The sequence below is a fragment of the Zingiber officinale genome, chromosome 4B (genome assembly GCF_018446385.1).
Source record: "Zingiber officinale cultivar Zhangliang chromosome 4B, Zo_v1.1, whole genome shotgun sequence".
Classification (NCBI taxonomy): Eukaryota; Viridiplantae; Streptophyta; class Magnoliopsida; order Zingiberales; family Zingiberaceae; genus Zingiber; species Zingiber officinale.
In genome coordinates, this window is record NC_055993.1 from 80,552,450 (window position 1) to 80,569,255 (window position 16,806).

The 16,806-nt window shown below is 38.6% G+C and overlaps 1 protein-coding gene and 1 non-coding gene across 2 annotated transcripts; one reads left to right on the forward strand and one right to left on the reverse strand.

The window, feature by feature from the left end:
• The first annotated feature begins 363 nt into the window (after nucleotides 1–363).
• Nucleotides 364–4,866, forward strand: LOC121978333. Its single transcript, XM_042530691.1, has 5 exons — nucleotides 364–548; nucleotides 1,935–2,163; nucleotides 3,979–4,055; nucleotides 4,145–4,322; nucleotides 4,417–4,866. Exons 1-5 carry the CDS (start codon nucleotides 364–366, stop codon nucleotides 4,747–4,749), a joined length of 1,002 nt encoding a protein of 333 aa, XP_042386625.1. The 3' UTR covers nucleotides 4,750–4,866.
• Nucleotides 3,978–4,055, reverse strand: LOC121979000. Its single transcript, XR_006111301.1, has one exon. It is a non-coding gene; the product is annotated as a small nucleolar RNA snoR35 (small nucleolar RNA).
• Nucleotides 4,867–16,806: the final 11,940 nt, after the last annotated feature.

Genomic DNA, 16,806 nt, shown 5'->3' on the forward strand with positions numbered 1-16,806 from the left:
GACCCCGCCTGGCCTCATCTCCAGCTCGTCTATGAGCTCCTTCTCCGCTACGTCGTGTCGTCCGACACCGATACCAAGATCACCAAGCGCTACATCGACCACTCATTCGTGCTCCGCCTTCTCGACCTCTTAAACTCCGAAGACCTCTGAAGGAACGAAGATAACTCCTCCTCACCAGTCACCGGAGTTCCATTGGAAAGACTATTGCTCTGTAAACATATCCTTTTTATTGTCTCTAGCTTGTTCGCATTTGTTTTGTGCATCGATTTGTGTGTTTTGGCTCTTTTCCGGAGCGCTGGGTTAGGTTTGAGGCCGATATCGCAAGTGTAGGCTGGATTTGTCTTGGTGCATCGATTGGGAGAGATGGTCGGAGGCGGAAGCAGGAGGCACGATGGGCCGCTGAAGATCAATAGCACTAACGTCTTCGCGGTGCTTGAGACTCTCAAGAAGAAGAAGAAGTCGGACAAAGAGTCGAAGAGCAAGGGGGCGTCCAAGAGCCAAGGGAAGGAGCAGGAGAAGCAAGTGTTTTGGGCCCTGGCGCCTCTACCGTGAGCTGCACGGAAGGACCAGCTGCTGAGGGAGCAGTGAAGATAAAACCCATTCGAGGTATGACTTCTCAAATCTCATGCATCCGACTGTTTCATGTTGGTTAGCGGTTAAGGGACATAGACCTCTTAATCTGTAGTATCAGGTTCTCCAAAGCTTAGTTCTGCTGAAAATTGGAAGTTATTGTGATGCAATGTTTAGCTTCCTGCTACAAGTTGCCAGTCTTACAACGTTCTGCTGTTGATCTTTCTTTGTAGTATGCAAAATAAATTTTTCTTTAAAAACAGAGAGGTTATTTGTAGTTCAGAAATAAGGCTCTTGTTTATTTAATTGCGCTTTTAGTTCTGTGCAACATCTAAGATAATATGATTGAATGGAGATCTCTTCTCATAGAACGAGAATTATCAACTTATGAAGATGTTTGTGTGTTTTAGTAAATATGTTAGCTGAAAATGTTCAAATTAAACAGATAGTCCTAATCATGTTTGTTGTACTTTGCAATGGCTGCTGTCTAGCATTAGCAGCCTACCTTATAATAGATTATCACTGATGATAAACATAAAACAGCAGGTCAAAATAAATAGAGATAAGGAGAAATGTGGCTTCAAATGTTATATTTTAAGTAAGTAATGCCATGAGCTTATGTTTACCACAGTGCCTGCTCTTTGATGCAACTCTATAGACACTTTTCATTTTTCTGTTTGAACTTCAATGTATCATAAGTTCAACTTCAAAATTTAATTAAGTCCAACATGACTTATTAGTATCCAACATAGCGTTAAGACTTTTTCTATGCAAGTTATGCTTTCTCACTTAAGGATAGTGTCGTCTTTCAGATACAGCAATTGAATATGGTCAACCAAACATTGCAGCTTGATTTCATGCTAGATTGAAATTTTCTCTTATTCATTGTAACAATATACTCCAATGTTGTTTCCTATAACAATTATCTATCATGATCTTTGTAGGATTGTGAGCATCCTCTAGCCCCACGTCAAAAAAAGTATGTACGAGTTCGTTTTTATAGATCGGGTTGGCGTATAAGACAAGGCAAGCAAGTTATATTGTTGAAATTTTTGTTTCTACATTTTTTAGCATGTTTAGTACCTCTCGTACTAACTATTTTCTTGTCTTATTTAATGAAGGATTTTCTTTTTTGGCAAATTTGTTTAGCCGAAGACTTTGCTTGACTAGGTCTCGTCTTTAATGCACACTGTTAGAAGCCATCTCATTTACTCAATTAATGTCTCCAATTAAAAACTATCTTGGCAGGAATGATACTTTATTAAGTTTATACTGGACAACATTCGACACTCAGCAATCAGTTATTTCCAACTTCCGCTTGCGTTCTGATTCTCTGTATTCAGCTGATGGTTTATTTGTTCAAGACTTCTTTTCATTGCCGAGAAAGACTATCCATTCTGTATGATTAGAGACGCCTGTGAAATAACAGTGGTTCATCAAGAAGACGCTGGCCTCAACGTTGAGATGGCAAAACTGACATTCGCCAAAGGAATATGGAGCTTTGTGAGTAAGACAAACAGTGCTTTGCGTGGATATTCCTCTCATCCTAGTCGCTCAGTATTAGTCCCTGCTCTTCTTAGACTTATTAAGAAGGTAAGCATTATTAGCTGGTTAAGGGACATAGACCTCTTAATCTGTAGTATCAGGTTCTCCAAAACTTAGTTCTGCTAAAAATTGGAAGTTATTGCGATGCAATGTTTAGCTTCCTGCTACAAGTTGCCAGTCTTACAACGTTCTGCTGTTGATCTTTCTTCGTAGTCTGCAAAATAAATTTTTCTTTTAAAAAAAGAGAGGTTATTTGTAGTTCAGAAATAAGGCTCTTGTTTATTTAATTGCGCTTTTAGTTCTGTGCAACATCTAAGATAATATGATTGAATGGAGATCTCTTCTCATAGAACGAGAATTATTAACTTCTGAAGATGTTTGTGTGTTTTAGTAAATATATTAGTTGAAAATGTTCAAATTAAACAGATAGTCCTAATAAATTTGGGTTCAGTCAATCCACTCGATTATAATATAAGAAATTTGTATTATATGTAATACTGAATAAACTTGATTATTATATTGTAATGCAATATCTGATTCTGGACAAAATCATGAGGTGGATAGAGGAGGAAGAAACACTGCAATATCTGTTCTGGACATGGACGATAAGCGTTCTTTTTTGTTGAAAATAATTATTATCAGGTTCAGATGATATCAAATTAAGGAAAATAGTAAAATAAGAATAACCAGTTTTTGCACTTTTGAGCACAGGAGTGACTTCCATTGACAGTGATGGGATTCGCATGCTAGTAGAACTTCACAAACATGTAGAAAGAAGAGGCATCAAGGTATAGTAAGGAATCAAATTAAAGAATATAGAATCATGTTGTCTGATACCAAATATGACTGGCATGCATGCCCTCTACAATCTGTGAGAATAAAATATTTCAGGACTAGCTTGATTTTCCATTTGGTGAAATGGGAGATTATGTATACCTGATTTCATTTATAGGGACTTGAGCAACAACTCATTTGATCCTTCATAGTAGTAGATTCCTACTCTGTGTTGTTTACTATGAAGAAGAGTGTACTGTAATCATGTGTGAACTGTGGATATTGTAGATTTCAGAGTCAAAGTCATCAGCCTGCATTAAATTTAGCGTCCAAATATTAGATGCTAAGTTGTTAAGATTAAACCTCAGGAGGCCCTCCTCACCTTTTCTTGCACATGACCTTTCATAAGACTTCAACTCCTAGTGTGTTTAGCATTTGCATTCAGATTCATTACATTTCATGTGCAGCAAGCTTAGATTCTTTACCACAAATAAATTCTTAGATTTAGTGTTTTTAGAATGTTTAGGTTCTGTGAATTGTTAGAGCATTATTTCCATTGTAAACTTGAAATTTTTTAGAATGTTTAAGAAAGTTATCTATGTTGTCAAACAAATTTTTAGAGCATGGTTTAAGAAATCACAAGGTTACTAAATTGATAATCAAATCTTTATTGAGTACAACTTGACAAACTAAGCACCATCAATGTCTATGCTCCATTATGTTCTAGCTTGATGGAGAGAAGTAGAATAAATAGTTATAGACTTCAATATTCATCCCAAATTGCCTATCTGTTATTTTATGTATGGGATTTGTATCTGATGTAATTTTACTCTTGGTATTAATAATATAATTCCTTATTCTTAGCTGAGTTTCAATTGTTAGAGATGAGTAGCTTTTGTTGTTTGGTGCAGATGTTCAATACAGTTTATGTAAATACTAACTTGACGCGGTTGTTTCTTTCTTGTTGGTTAGCATACCAAATTTGTTAGCACCTAGCCCATGCCCTGTACTTTTACTAGTCTTGCTTTTGCTGATCAAATTACTGGGTCTCTTGGTACAGTCAACTCTTAATGGTTCAACATCTAATCTTGTGGACTCCTCAGGCCGACCCTATACCACATTGTTTTCTGGCCAGTCTGCGGCAGTGCCTTGGTTCCATCCTTCTGGTTAGACATTCCTACATAAACTTTATTAACATATTCATGTGAAATTTTGCTTGTATGTGGAATTTTGATTATGGTTTGTAAAAAAATAGGTGTCTTCAAGGATTGCATAATATTCATGGAAGCTTCAACCTGCCAACTGTGCCTGGTTCGCTTGCATCCAGAGACGTCGCAATGGGTGTTGTACCATCAGGTGGTGTTCAGCAACCAGGAGGAAGCATTCCTAGTGGACGGTTCTCATCAAACAATCTTTTGGTTGCATTATCTCAGGTCTGGCATGAGTTTATTTCCACATTACTTCACTGCATCATATGGTCCTTTGAATGTGCTTTATAGTATTGATTCTGGATTTTTTTTCATGCAGATGCCTCATGGCTCTGGTGTCACAAATAGAGGGGGTATTAATGTTGTTGGAAATCATGCTTTTAGTAGTAGTAATATTAATGGAGTCACTGGGTCAATAACTGGTATTTCCTCAAGTTCAGCTTATGGGAATCGTAGTTCTGTTCCTGGTTTGGGAGTTTCTCCAGTATTGAGTAATGTAGGGCCAAGACTTACAAGCTCTGTAGGCAACATTGTTGGCAGTGGTAACATGGGAAGAAGCATCAGTTCTGGAGGATTATCTGTGCTCGGTTTAGCTTCACGGGTAAACTTAGCTATTATGCACAGAGCAAGAAGGATAATGTTGGCACAGTAAGAAACATATTTGTGTACTATCTATTACCTTTTGATGTTGTAAGAAGAATAGTTATGTGTAATTTGTGGATACCGACTTGATGTGCACAATATCTATTATCTTTTTATGTTGTAAGAAGAATATTTATGTGTTGGTTATATGGATATTGACTTGGTGTGTTTTGATATATCGGTGCATTTTTATTTGTGATTTTGTTAGTGAATTAATAATATTAACTTAATTTTATGATTTTCTTGGTGATAATATTGGTTTTTCACTATTTCGGAAATCGGATTTGTGTCGTTAAACAATATTAATATTACATCGGTTTTCCACCGTTGCAAAATCAGTGTCATTAACTAATATTACATCGGTCGTATACCGCTGTCAAAACTGGTGTTATTAACATATAATATTACATCGGTTTTACACCCGATGTCGTTAAGTGATACTACACCGGTTTTAACCCGATGTCTAAAATGACAGACCTTTTACATCGCCTTCATAGACATCGGTCGAAAATGTAATAGACATCGTTGGAAAACCGATGTCTATGAGGGTTTTTGTTGTAGTGCCCTCCAAGAGACGTGGGACGAGTCATTTTTCGAGGAGTCTGATGCGAAAGAACCGAAGCACTCGAGTCATCTTTCCTTTATGGAAAGAAACGAAGATTCCAAGTTTGAGGAAGAGTATGAGTCCGAGACCAACACCGAGTCTAAGAGAAGCCACAGATCCATATCTATTTCCGAAGGTCCCAATATGATAACATTTTATTCCAAATCAATCTTACTTAAAGTAGTTAAATACTTATTTAAAACATTGACAAAGTCTGAAAAACAAAATAACTAACGAAATTAACCACCTTAAGGAGCAAGTTAACTTGAGTAACTCGACTAACCAAGTTCAAGTCAGAACTTCAACTCAAGTTGCAAAACTTGAGGAAGAATATTCTAACTTGAAAGGTCAAGTCGAGTGACTCAAGAAAACGTTGGCAAAGTTTGACTGGGATCTAAGTGTATAAATATGGTACTTGGGTCGCAATGAGCTGTGTACAATAAATTGGGACTCGGCTACAACCAAAACAACACAAATAAATTATATCTGTCATTGATTAGTTAAAACATTAGAAATCAAGTTCAAGCATGAGTTCCTAAAAAAATGCTTAACTAAACCAATCAAACCAAACCAATATTTGATCTCAAAGAGTCAAATTCACTACTTAGATAGACCATATTTAAGCTATGACTCAGGGGGAGAAAATAGAAAAAATATTCAACCTACTTGATTAACCAACTATGCATACTTAGGAATAGATTTACTTTTCTGCTTAGCTTAGAACAAACAGTTAAAAAGGTTTACTAAACTCTAATAACATAGCATCAGAATGGATTGGGATGATAGTACATCAAGGAAGCTTTGTTGAAGGCATGTCTATGCTGAATCTTGTGTATTCTACCTGGTGCACTAGACGTAGTGGATCTGGCCAAAGCTACCCCAGTCAAACATGAGCTAGTTAGACTAAAACCTAGTATTAAGTTTTTGAACAGGACTATTTTGAAAAGCATTCAGAAGTGGTCCATCATTGATACACAAGAAGGTCATATGTCTCGCCATTGACAAAAAAACTGATCTTTAGGAAGGTTGCTTGATTAACCCAAAACTAAGTTTTAATCTAACATGGATTCAACAACCTTTTTTAAAATTCTTAATAAAAACCAAATTAAAAATACAAATAAAAAAAATTTAAACTTAAGTACATTAACCTTAAATAAAATAAAATTATTAATTTAACCAAAGCACAATTTGAATCAAAATTAAAAACTTAATTCAATTAATTTAAGAATTGATTAAAACTTAGAACTTAAACTTAACTCAATAACTTACAACTTAAATGAATTACAACCAAATTAACTCTAAATTAAATGATTAATCAATTAAACTCAAAATCACTAATTAGTTACTAAATGAATTTAACTTAATAATTAACTAAAACTAAAATCAAACACTTAAACTTAATTAAAATATTAATACTTAACTTAAAACTTATTTTTTAAAAAAAATCTAATCGTTAATTAATTAGTTAATTAACCTTGAAATTTCTAAACTAAAATATAAATTAATTAATAAACAATATTAATAATGATAATAATGTTACTATTAATATTCACTTAATCTTAACTAAAATTCAAACACTTACACCTAATTAAAATATTAATTAAGACTTAACTTAATACTTAAACTCAAATTTTAATCAAATTCTAATTAAACCTAAATACAAAACTTAATTAAACACTTAAACTTAGAATCAATTAACTTAATCAAAATTGAAACATTAAAACTTAAAATGCATTAACCAAACTTTCGTCTAAACTCCTACGTTATGTGTAGAAATCCAAAGCTCTGGATAAATGAATATTGGACAACGACTGCTCCAGGCATATGGCTGGGAACCAACATAAATTCACTAATATCAAGTTCAAAAATCTAGGATCAGTTACCTTTGTAAATAATGGTAAACTAAAGGTAATTGGTACGGGAGAAATTCAATTACAGTTGAATATTTCAATTAAGAAAGTATTGCTTGTTGAATATTTTTATTATAATTTACTTAGTATAAGTCAATTATGTAACTCTGGATTTAAAGTAAAATTTTTATCTTCTGAATGCCAAATAAGTTACACAAACTCAACCAATATATTATTGAAAGGATTCTGAGATAAAAATATTTACTCAATATGTAAAATACCGGAAATGACGAATAATGATAAGGGAATTTTCCAAAATTTTTAGAAATTTTTTTGGAATTTTTTCGGAGACTGTAAGGTGTAGGTTACGGGGATCAATTATGGATCTCGGGAAAGCCTGTTTAGGTTACCCCATTTAAGCGAGGAAAAGTTTGATTTCTTTTCCTTTTTGTTTTTGTTTTTCTTTTTTTTTTTTTTATTTTTCGCCATCGTTTCCTTCTCCCCTCACGTGTGTCCTAACCAGCGCCGCAAACCGCCGCACTCCCTTGCGATTTAAGCCTCATCGATCTCTTCCTCTTCTCCTTCTTCCTCCCCGAGCCCTAGATCCTCCCTCACTCTCTAGCGCCGGCCAAGCTTTCGTTTCCCCATCTCTTCCTCCAATTCCGGCCGAGCAGCGCCAAAAGTTTCCCTTTCTCTCGCGTCGCCCCGGTTGCAATGGCCGACACCGGTCGCCAACCGCCGATCCCTCAGCCTTAGCGCCGCCGCCCTTCCCCTCTTCGGATCTGCGCACTGATGCCGACCCCATGCCCTAGTCTTCCTTCTCGGCACGAGCCATAGTGTTGAGCGCATTCCCTCTGCTCTAGGTCGCCAACCCCGACGCCCTCGTCGCGCCTACTAGCATTGTCGCCGGCCACCAGGTCCGACCCAACGCCGCCGTCGACCTTGTGCCCTAGCGTCGTGCCCTAGATTTCTTTTTGCTACCGGATCCAAACAAGATAGCAGTGAGGTGAGCAGCTTATCTTTGTTGTTTATGTATATTAGATCACTGGTTGTAGTACTCTTTCGATTTGAGGTTGGGTTACAGATTCAATCAGTAGCACTTGAACCTCTTGGATCATGGCAAGTGCTGATTTTTGGATATTTCGATTTAGGGATTAGTAATTCCAAGTGGTTGTGGCCAGAAATTTTGGCAGTAGGTTCCTCAGGATTGGAGCAGCTGCTTACGTTGAAATTTAGCAACAAACAACCCTACACCCGCAGTAAGAACGACTGTGAATTGAGGTAAGGTATAGGGTTTTGATCTTGTTGTTGATGATTGATAGATAGGTTAATAACTAATGTTAACCTAGGTATATGTATTGAATTAGGGATAAAATTGGATTACTAGATGGTTAGATTGATCAGGGTTTTACCCTAATTTAGCCTTAAGGATTTTATTTAGCTATACATTTGAGTTAGCTAAATAAAATATATTTATATTGGTGACACAGGACTTTGACGCGAGACGAGCATCTCGACATTGGATTTGGACTGGATTGGATTTTTCGATTGGAGGCGGGTACCTTGACTTATCTTTTGATATGTCATGTTGATATGCTTAGTAGATTTTAATAAGTAGTGATAATTATGTTTTATATCTGCATCGGTATGTCATTATCCATTACTTGTGCATGCTTTGATTGTTACTTGTTTAGCATTCAGGTTTATACCCTTCAGATTATTTATGATCATAGAGGTAATGACATACCATGCTTTTTGATATACGGACTATGTTTTTTTATCATACCTGACATGTGTACCTTAGATCTTCGGATTTGACTCATTGACGCTAGGGTACACATTTTATTTATATATATTTATATATATATGGATAGGTTCAGGATATTCCCATGCTTAGTGTCATGCATCATCTCGCATGATTGCATGCTGCGCGATTGTCAACTCCATTATTGTTGAGCACATCGCCAGTTACATGGATCTGCACACACCACCACTCATGGGTTAGTGGTATATCAGGCAGGGTGTGTGACAACTATACTTTGTTAGGCTCCACTGGTCTACTCTTGGGAGTGGTGACGCAGCGTGGTAGCCGGCAGACAGGTTGCTCTGTTAGGCTCCGCTGGGTAGTGGTGATGCAGCGTGGTAGCCGACACGACAAATTTACTCTGTTTGGCTCTGTTGGTCCGCTCATGGGTAGTGTGACGCAGCATGGTAGCCGGCAGAGATCCCTCTTCTGGATTGTCTCAAAGAGATGAGAGCATTGAGCTCCCCCACTTATGATTTGGTGTAGGAGGATAAGTATACTCCGACAGCATCCTGTCCACTCGGTCATTCATCAGGAGCAGTGATGGAAGAGTGCACGGTTGTCACAACCCTACCCACTCGGTCTCACCATCGTGTGTGAGACAGCTAACCAGAGAGTAGGGGTGACCAGGACATGTCATTGACATCATACACATTTATGCATTTACTGATTTTGTTTGCTGCACTTATAAGCTGCATTTGGATGGATGCATATGTTTGACATGCATACAGGATTTATGATACTCTCGGTCTGACGACCTGACGATTCTGATAGGAGGTCCTGGTGAGTACAGTTCCCTTCTGCCTTTTTTATTATGCATTTCCAGCTTTTGTCCTGGAGACTGTACTCCATAGTTATTACTATTTGTTATAGTTTACTATACATGTCAACTAGGTATCTGCTGAGTTGTTGAACTCACCCCCGTAGACACTATCTTTTTCAGGTACCAGGTTGTTTATGTAGTCGCTTGGAGTATCCTGCCCGCTGGTCCCCACGTCACACCAGATGACCTGTCTCCGCTTTTGTTTATTTTTATTTTGGTATATGAAATTTGTGTATTTAGCTTTGTGTTCCGATTTTGTTTTTGGAGTGTTGTTTTGTTGTGTGGTGTAAGCCTAACCGGCTAGCAGCCTTTGTTTTTAGTTTGTATATGTTGTCTGCTATATTTATGCTGTGTTTGGTTTTGGTATAGCCGAGTGGGTTGTTATATTTACATATAACTGCGTGGTTGTGTTTTTATTGTATCAGCCGAGTAGGCTACATATAAACTGCGTGGTTGTGTGTATATTCTAACCGCCTGTAGCTGAGGTATATTTGTTGGGATTTTCGGGCCGCAAAAACCGCCTTTTTGCGTTGCGGAAACCCCGAATCTCCCATGCCACTGGATCCGTGCGAAGTTTATAAACAAAATTTCATGTACGAGTTTACTAAAGCCTAGATCTACTTTAGATCTACAAGATAAGAGTTTTACCCTTGATGCGAAGCCCTTCCCAATCCCGCTCGTCCAAGGTTCGTCGCCGGATCTCGAGAGTGTCAAAATAGACACTCCTCTATGTGTATCCACACAAGCAAGAGATGGAGAGACCAAACAAAAGGTGTGCTAGCACCTTTCTAGGGTTCGACCAAGGGAGGAGAGGGAGAGAAGAGAAGAGCTTGAGGAAGAAGATGACTTGAATGAAAAATCAATTCAAGGTTGTAACTCCACATAAGTGGCCGGCCACCTTTGGAAAAGGTTTATATACTCCATGGGATTCAAGAGTCAAAAACTCTTGATCTCCTTCATGAGGTGGCACACACATGTGCTAGCCTTGATGATGTGGCACATCACCATTAGCCACTTAATGTCAACTCACCAATGAGATGGCAAATGGTCAAGTCAAACTTGACCCTTCATCTTTCTCTCAAGTCAAGTCAAACTTGACCACTTCTCTCTCTTGGTTGATCTAATCTAACCATTGGTTCAAGTCAATTTTAATTTAATGAATCTCTATTCATTGAATTAAATTAATTAAATGAGTCTAAGTCCAAATTAGACTCACTTAACACATGAACCAAATTGAGTCCAACTCAATTAGCCTAACTTGGATTACTCTTAATCCAATTTGGTTCATCACATGAACCTAATCCTTTAGATTCATCAAATGAACCTAATCTCCATCTAATTGCCCTTTGTGTGTGACCCTATAGGTTCTTGTAATGTTGGCAATGCTCCTAAACCCATTTAGAAGCATAAGTAATGAGCGGTATCTAGCAACACATCATTACTACCCAAGTTATAAGAATGTTGAGATCCAACATCACCTTGTGATTACTAATTGTGACTCCTCACAATATATGATAAGTGTCCTTCTATCCTAGACATCTAGATTGATCAATATGAGACATAGACCGTGTCATCCTATAATCAATCTAAATCATGAACTCCAAGTAGACTCACTCGATCAAATAAGCTCAATATCTTATATTGACTCATTTGGGCATGACCATGCACTTAGTGGTCTCACTCTATCAAGAATATCGATGTCTCTCCCGTCATATAGGAGGGATAGATCCCATCTACATCACTCACATCCCTCCGCATAATTTGTTACATACCCAGTAATCGCCTTTATAGTCCACCCAGTTACGGGTGACGTTTGATGAAGCCAAAGTACGTAACTCCTTATGTAAGGAACCATGGTGACTTCAGGTCCAAGGACTAGTAGTCATACTAATAGCCACATGAGAAAGTATATGACACTCATATAACGATCCATGATACTTTCTCATGGCGGGTCATTCAGTATACATTCTCCAATGTATACCCATGTGTCAACTTGATATCTCTATATCCATGACTTGTGAGATCAAGTCATCGAGTTGACCTACATGCTAGTCTCGTCACATTAACATTGTCCCTGAATGTTAATACTCGACTATGAATGATTAAGAGTAGTGTTCCCTATATCATCTCACTATCGGTTCAACTAACCGATTGATATAGGTAAGAACGCTCTACTCAAGGACGTTATTATACTTAATTATTTGGCACCAATACAAGTAAGTATAATAACCAAAACAAATGCCTTTATTTATATACAAGAATATGATACAATGAGTCCATACAACAATCATCAAATGATTGGCTCTAGGGCTCTAACTAACAATCTCTCACTAGCACTAGTGTCAATCAGTGTAGGCTCTAAGGCCTAATGACCTAGTGTGACCATCATGCTTTCTCTGTGCCAAAGCCTTGGTCAAGGGATCTACAATGTTAGCCTCTGTGGGTACTCTGCAAATCTTCACATCTCCTCTCTCGATAATTTCTCGAATGAGATGGAAGCGCCGTAGTATGTGTTTAGTCCGCTGGTGTGAGCGAAGTTCCTTAGTCTGTGCTATTGCTCCATTGTTGTCACAATAGAGCTCTATGGGGTCAGCGATGCTAGGAACCACCCCAAGTTCAGTGATGAACTTGCGGATCCAAACTGCCTCCTTTGCTGCTTTTGATGCAGCAATATACTCGACCTCTGTCGTAGAATCAGCTACTGTGTCCTGCTTCGAACTCTTCCAGCTCACAGCACCACCATTTATGCAAAACATGAACCCTGATTGCGAACGATATTCATCCTGGTTGGTCTGGAAGCTGGCATCACTGTAACCCTTTACAGCTAGCTCGTCATCACCTCCATATATCAAGAAATATTATTTAGTCCTTCTTAAGTACATAAGAATATTTTTGACCGCTATCCAGTGACTTTCACCTGGATCTGACTGGTATCTGCTCGTCATGCTCAAAGCATACGAGACATCAGGACGAGTACATAGCATGGCGTATATGATAGATCCTATGGCTGAGGCATAAGGGATCTGATCCATGCGGTCTCTCTCCTCTCTAGAAGAGGGACCTTGAGTCTTCGAAAGACTCACGCCATGTGACATCGGCAGAAATCCCTTCTTGGAGTTCTGCATGGTAAACCGTAGGAATACCTTGTCAATATATGTACTTTGACTTAGTCCAAGTAATCTCTTAGATCTATCTCTATAGATCTGTATGCCTAGAATGCGGGATGCTTCACTTAAGTCCTTCATTGAGAAACAAGTCCCCAGCTAAGTCTTGACAGACTGTAGCAAAGGGATGTCTTTCCCAATGAGTAGTATGTCATCCACATACAATATGAGGAAGACAACTATGTCCCCTACAACCTTCTTGTAGACACAAGGTTCATCTTCATTCTTGATGAAACCAAACTGTTTGATTGCATCATCGAATCGAAGATTCCAGCTCCGAGAAGCTTGCTTTAGTCCATAAATGGACCTATGCAGCTTGCATACTCTGCCAGTATGCTGTGGATCTACAAAACCCTCAGGTTGTGTCATGTACACATCCTCGAGCAGGTTTCCATTCAGAAACGTGGTTTTGACATCCATCTGCCATATCTCATAGTCATGGTATGCTGCAATAGCAAGCATGATCCGAATGGACTTAAACATCGCTACTGGAGAAAAGGTTTCATCATAGTCAATACCATGAATCTGCTTGAAACCTTTAGCTACCAAGCGACACTTATAGATAAGTCCATCCATGTCAGTCTTTCTCTTAAAGACCCACTTACACCCTATGAGTTTTACGCCCTCAGGTGGATCAACCAAAGTCCATACTTGGTTAGTGTACATGGATTCCATCTCGGATCTCATGGCCTCTAGCCATTTCTCAGAATCTGGTCTCATCACAGCTTCCTGATAGGAGGTGGGCTCATCCTCTATGAGCATAACATCATCATGGTCAGACAAGAGAAATGAGTATCTCTCAGGCTGACGACGTACCCTATCAGACCTGCGAAGAGGTATGTCTACTTGAACTGGTTGTTGTTCCTCAACTCCTTGTGGAACAACATCATCCACAACACTTTGTGGTTCCAGTTCAACTTCCATCGAGGCTTCAGTGCTATTGTTCTTATCTTGAACTTCTTCAAGATTGAACGTACTCCCACTAGTCTTTCTAGAAACAAAATCCCTTTATAGAAAAACCCCAGTCTTAGCCACAACCACCTTGTGTTGATTGGGAACGTAGAAGTAATATCCCTTCATTTCCTTGGGATATCCAATAAAATAGCACTTGTCGGATTTGAGTCCCAGTTTGTCTGAGACTTGATGTCGAACGTAAGCCTCACAACCCCAAATCCTCATAAAAGACACCTGGGCATCTCTCCCAGTCCATATCCTATATGGTGTCTTTATTACAGCCTTAGATGGAACTCGGTTGAGAATGAAAGCTGCTGTGTCTAGAGCATAGTCCCAAAGAGATGTAGGAAGATCTGTGTGACTCATCATAGACCGTACCATATCTAATAAGGTATGATTCCTCCTTTCGAATACACCATTCCACTGTGGTGTTCCAGGAGGAGTGAGTTGGGATAGAATCCCACACTCAGCTAGATAGTCACGAAACTCATGGCTAAGGTATTCCCCACCTCAATCTGATCGAAGTATCTTAATACTCTTGCCAAGCTAGTTTTGTACTTCATTCTTGAATTTTTTGAACTTTTAAAAGGATTCAGACTTATGTGTCATCAAGTACACATAGCCATATCTACTGAAATCATCAGTAAATGTAATGAAGTACCTATAACCACCTCTAGCAGCAACATTGAAAGGGCCACATACATCACTATGTATAAGACCTAACAAGTCAGTCGCTCTCTCACTGTGTCCACTAAAAGGAGTCTTGGTCATCTTGCCTAGTAGGCATGACTCGCATGTCTCATATGATTCAAAATCAAATGAGTCCAGCAAACCATCTTTATGGAGCTGGGATAAGCGTTTGTCATTTATATAACCTAAGCGATAGTGCCAGAGATAGGTTGGGTTCATGTCATTTGACTTGAACCTCTTGGTACTTATGTTATAGATAGGGCTCTCAAGGTCTAGAATATAGAGTCCGTTCATCAGAGGTGCACTACAATAGAACATTTCATTTAAATAAACTGAACAACATTTGTTCTTTATAATAAATGAAAAACCTTTCTTGTCCAAACAAGAAACTAAAATTATGTTCTTAGTTAAAGCAGGCACATAACAACAATCATCCAACTCTAGTACAAGCCTAGAGGGCAGAGATAGAAAATAAGTCCCTACAGCAACAACAGCAACCCGTGCTCCATTGCCTACTCGTAGGTCCACCTCGCCCTTCGTCAATGCCCTACTATTTCTCAGCGCCTGCACATTAGTACAAATGTGAGAAACACATCCGGTATCTAATACCCATGATGAAGAAATAGATAGATTGACTTCTATAACATATATACCTAAAGTGGAAGTCTCACTTCTCTTCTTCTTAAGATCTTCCAGGTAGACTTTGCAGTTCCTCTTCCAGTGCCCGGTCTGACCGCAGTGGAAGCAGGTAGCATCCTTGGCGACCCCTCCTTTAGGCTTCAGTGCCTTGTCTTTACCCTTGGCTTGGGACTTTCCCTTGCCTTTAGACTTGCCCTTGCCCTTGTGTTTTTGAACCATCAGAATAGAGTTGTGCTTAACCTTCTTAAGGTTGAGCTTAGTAGTTCGTAACATACTAAGCAATTCGGGCAGTGACTTGTCAATTTCGTTCATGTTATAGTTCATGAAAAATTGACTGTAGCTCTCTGGCAAAGACTGCAATATCAGGTTAGTGGCCAGCTCTTGGCCAAGTGGGAATCCCAACCTCTACAGATTCTCTATGTACCCAATCATCTTGAGTACATATGGACCTACGGGAGCCCCATCTGACATCTTGCACTGAAATAGTACCCTGGAGATCTCAAATCTCTTGTGCCGCGCTTGTCCCTGATATAGTTGACGAAGATGTTCAACCATATCATAAGCACCCATTAACTCATGTTGCTTCTGAAGCTCAGAGTTCATGGTCGCGAGCATTAGACATGATACATCTAATGCGTCATCTTGATGCTTCTTGTAAGGATCTCTGTCTGCTCGCGTGGCATTGGCAGGAGGAGCCTCCGGAATGGGCTGCTCTAGAACGTACAGTTTACGTTCTTGGGTGAGAACTATTCTCAGATTCCTGTACCAGTCCAGGAAATTTGCTCCATTGAGCTTGTCCTTGTCAAGGACAGAACGCAGAAAGAAGGTGTTCGTGTTTAACGTCATGGTTATCTACAACAGAAAAATACAGAAAAATAAATAATTATCATATTCTATTAATCATTTAATTAGGCCTTTAACTAAATGATGCTCCCACTGAATTCTATAATTCATGTGGGACAAGATCCACATCATACTATGCCTTGAGTTAGCTTTGGCTAAATCGCCCAAGACTTAGTATGATCGGTAGGTAACTAATTTACCAATTACATCTCTAAGCAACTCTTGTTTATAGGATCAAGATTCACATTTATATTAAAACTCGAGTTAGCTTTGGCTAATACGCCCAAGAGTTAATATAAACGTGATTTTGTCCTATCTACCAACAATTGGAAAATGTCTATAGTTAAACTCGATCCAATTGAGTTAGCTAGTTACTCAATCTAATTCAGTTGTACTCACCCATGCGTTGATAGGCAGGACCAAAATTATCCCTCCGTACCCTACCAAGATAGTATGTGTTGCTCTGCTTTGGCAGATTCAACAACAACATGTGATCGAGGTAGTGATAGGTATCACGGCATGGTAGGCATTAGAGTTGACGGGATTTAGATCTAATCTAATCAACGATGTGTATCATATACGCGATTTAGATCTAATCTAATCGTTAATTTTGTATGATATAGGTGATTTAGATCTAATCTAATCGTGGTGCATCATATAAGCGATTTAGATCTAATCTAATCGTTATGCATCATT

Bases quoted from the DNA above. Each gene is read 5' to 3' on its own strand.
- LOC121978333 (XM_042530691.1), top strand. From the start codon at position 364: ATGGTCGGAGGCGGAAGCAGGAGGCACGATGGGCCGCTGAAGATCAAT. The intron at 549-1,934 runs GTGAGCTGCACG...TATTTGTTCAAG, and splicing joins TGGGCCCTGGCGCCTCTACC to ACTTCTTTTCATTGCCGAGA. The intron at 4,056-4,144 runs GTTAGACATTCC...GTAAAAAAATAG, and splicing joins GCCTTGGTTCCATCCTTCTG to GTGTCTTCAAGGATTGCATA.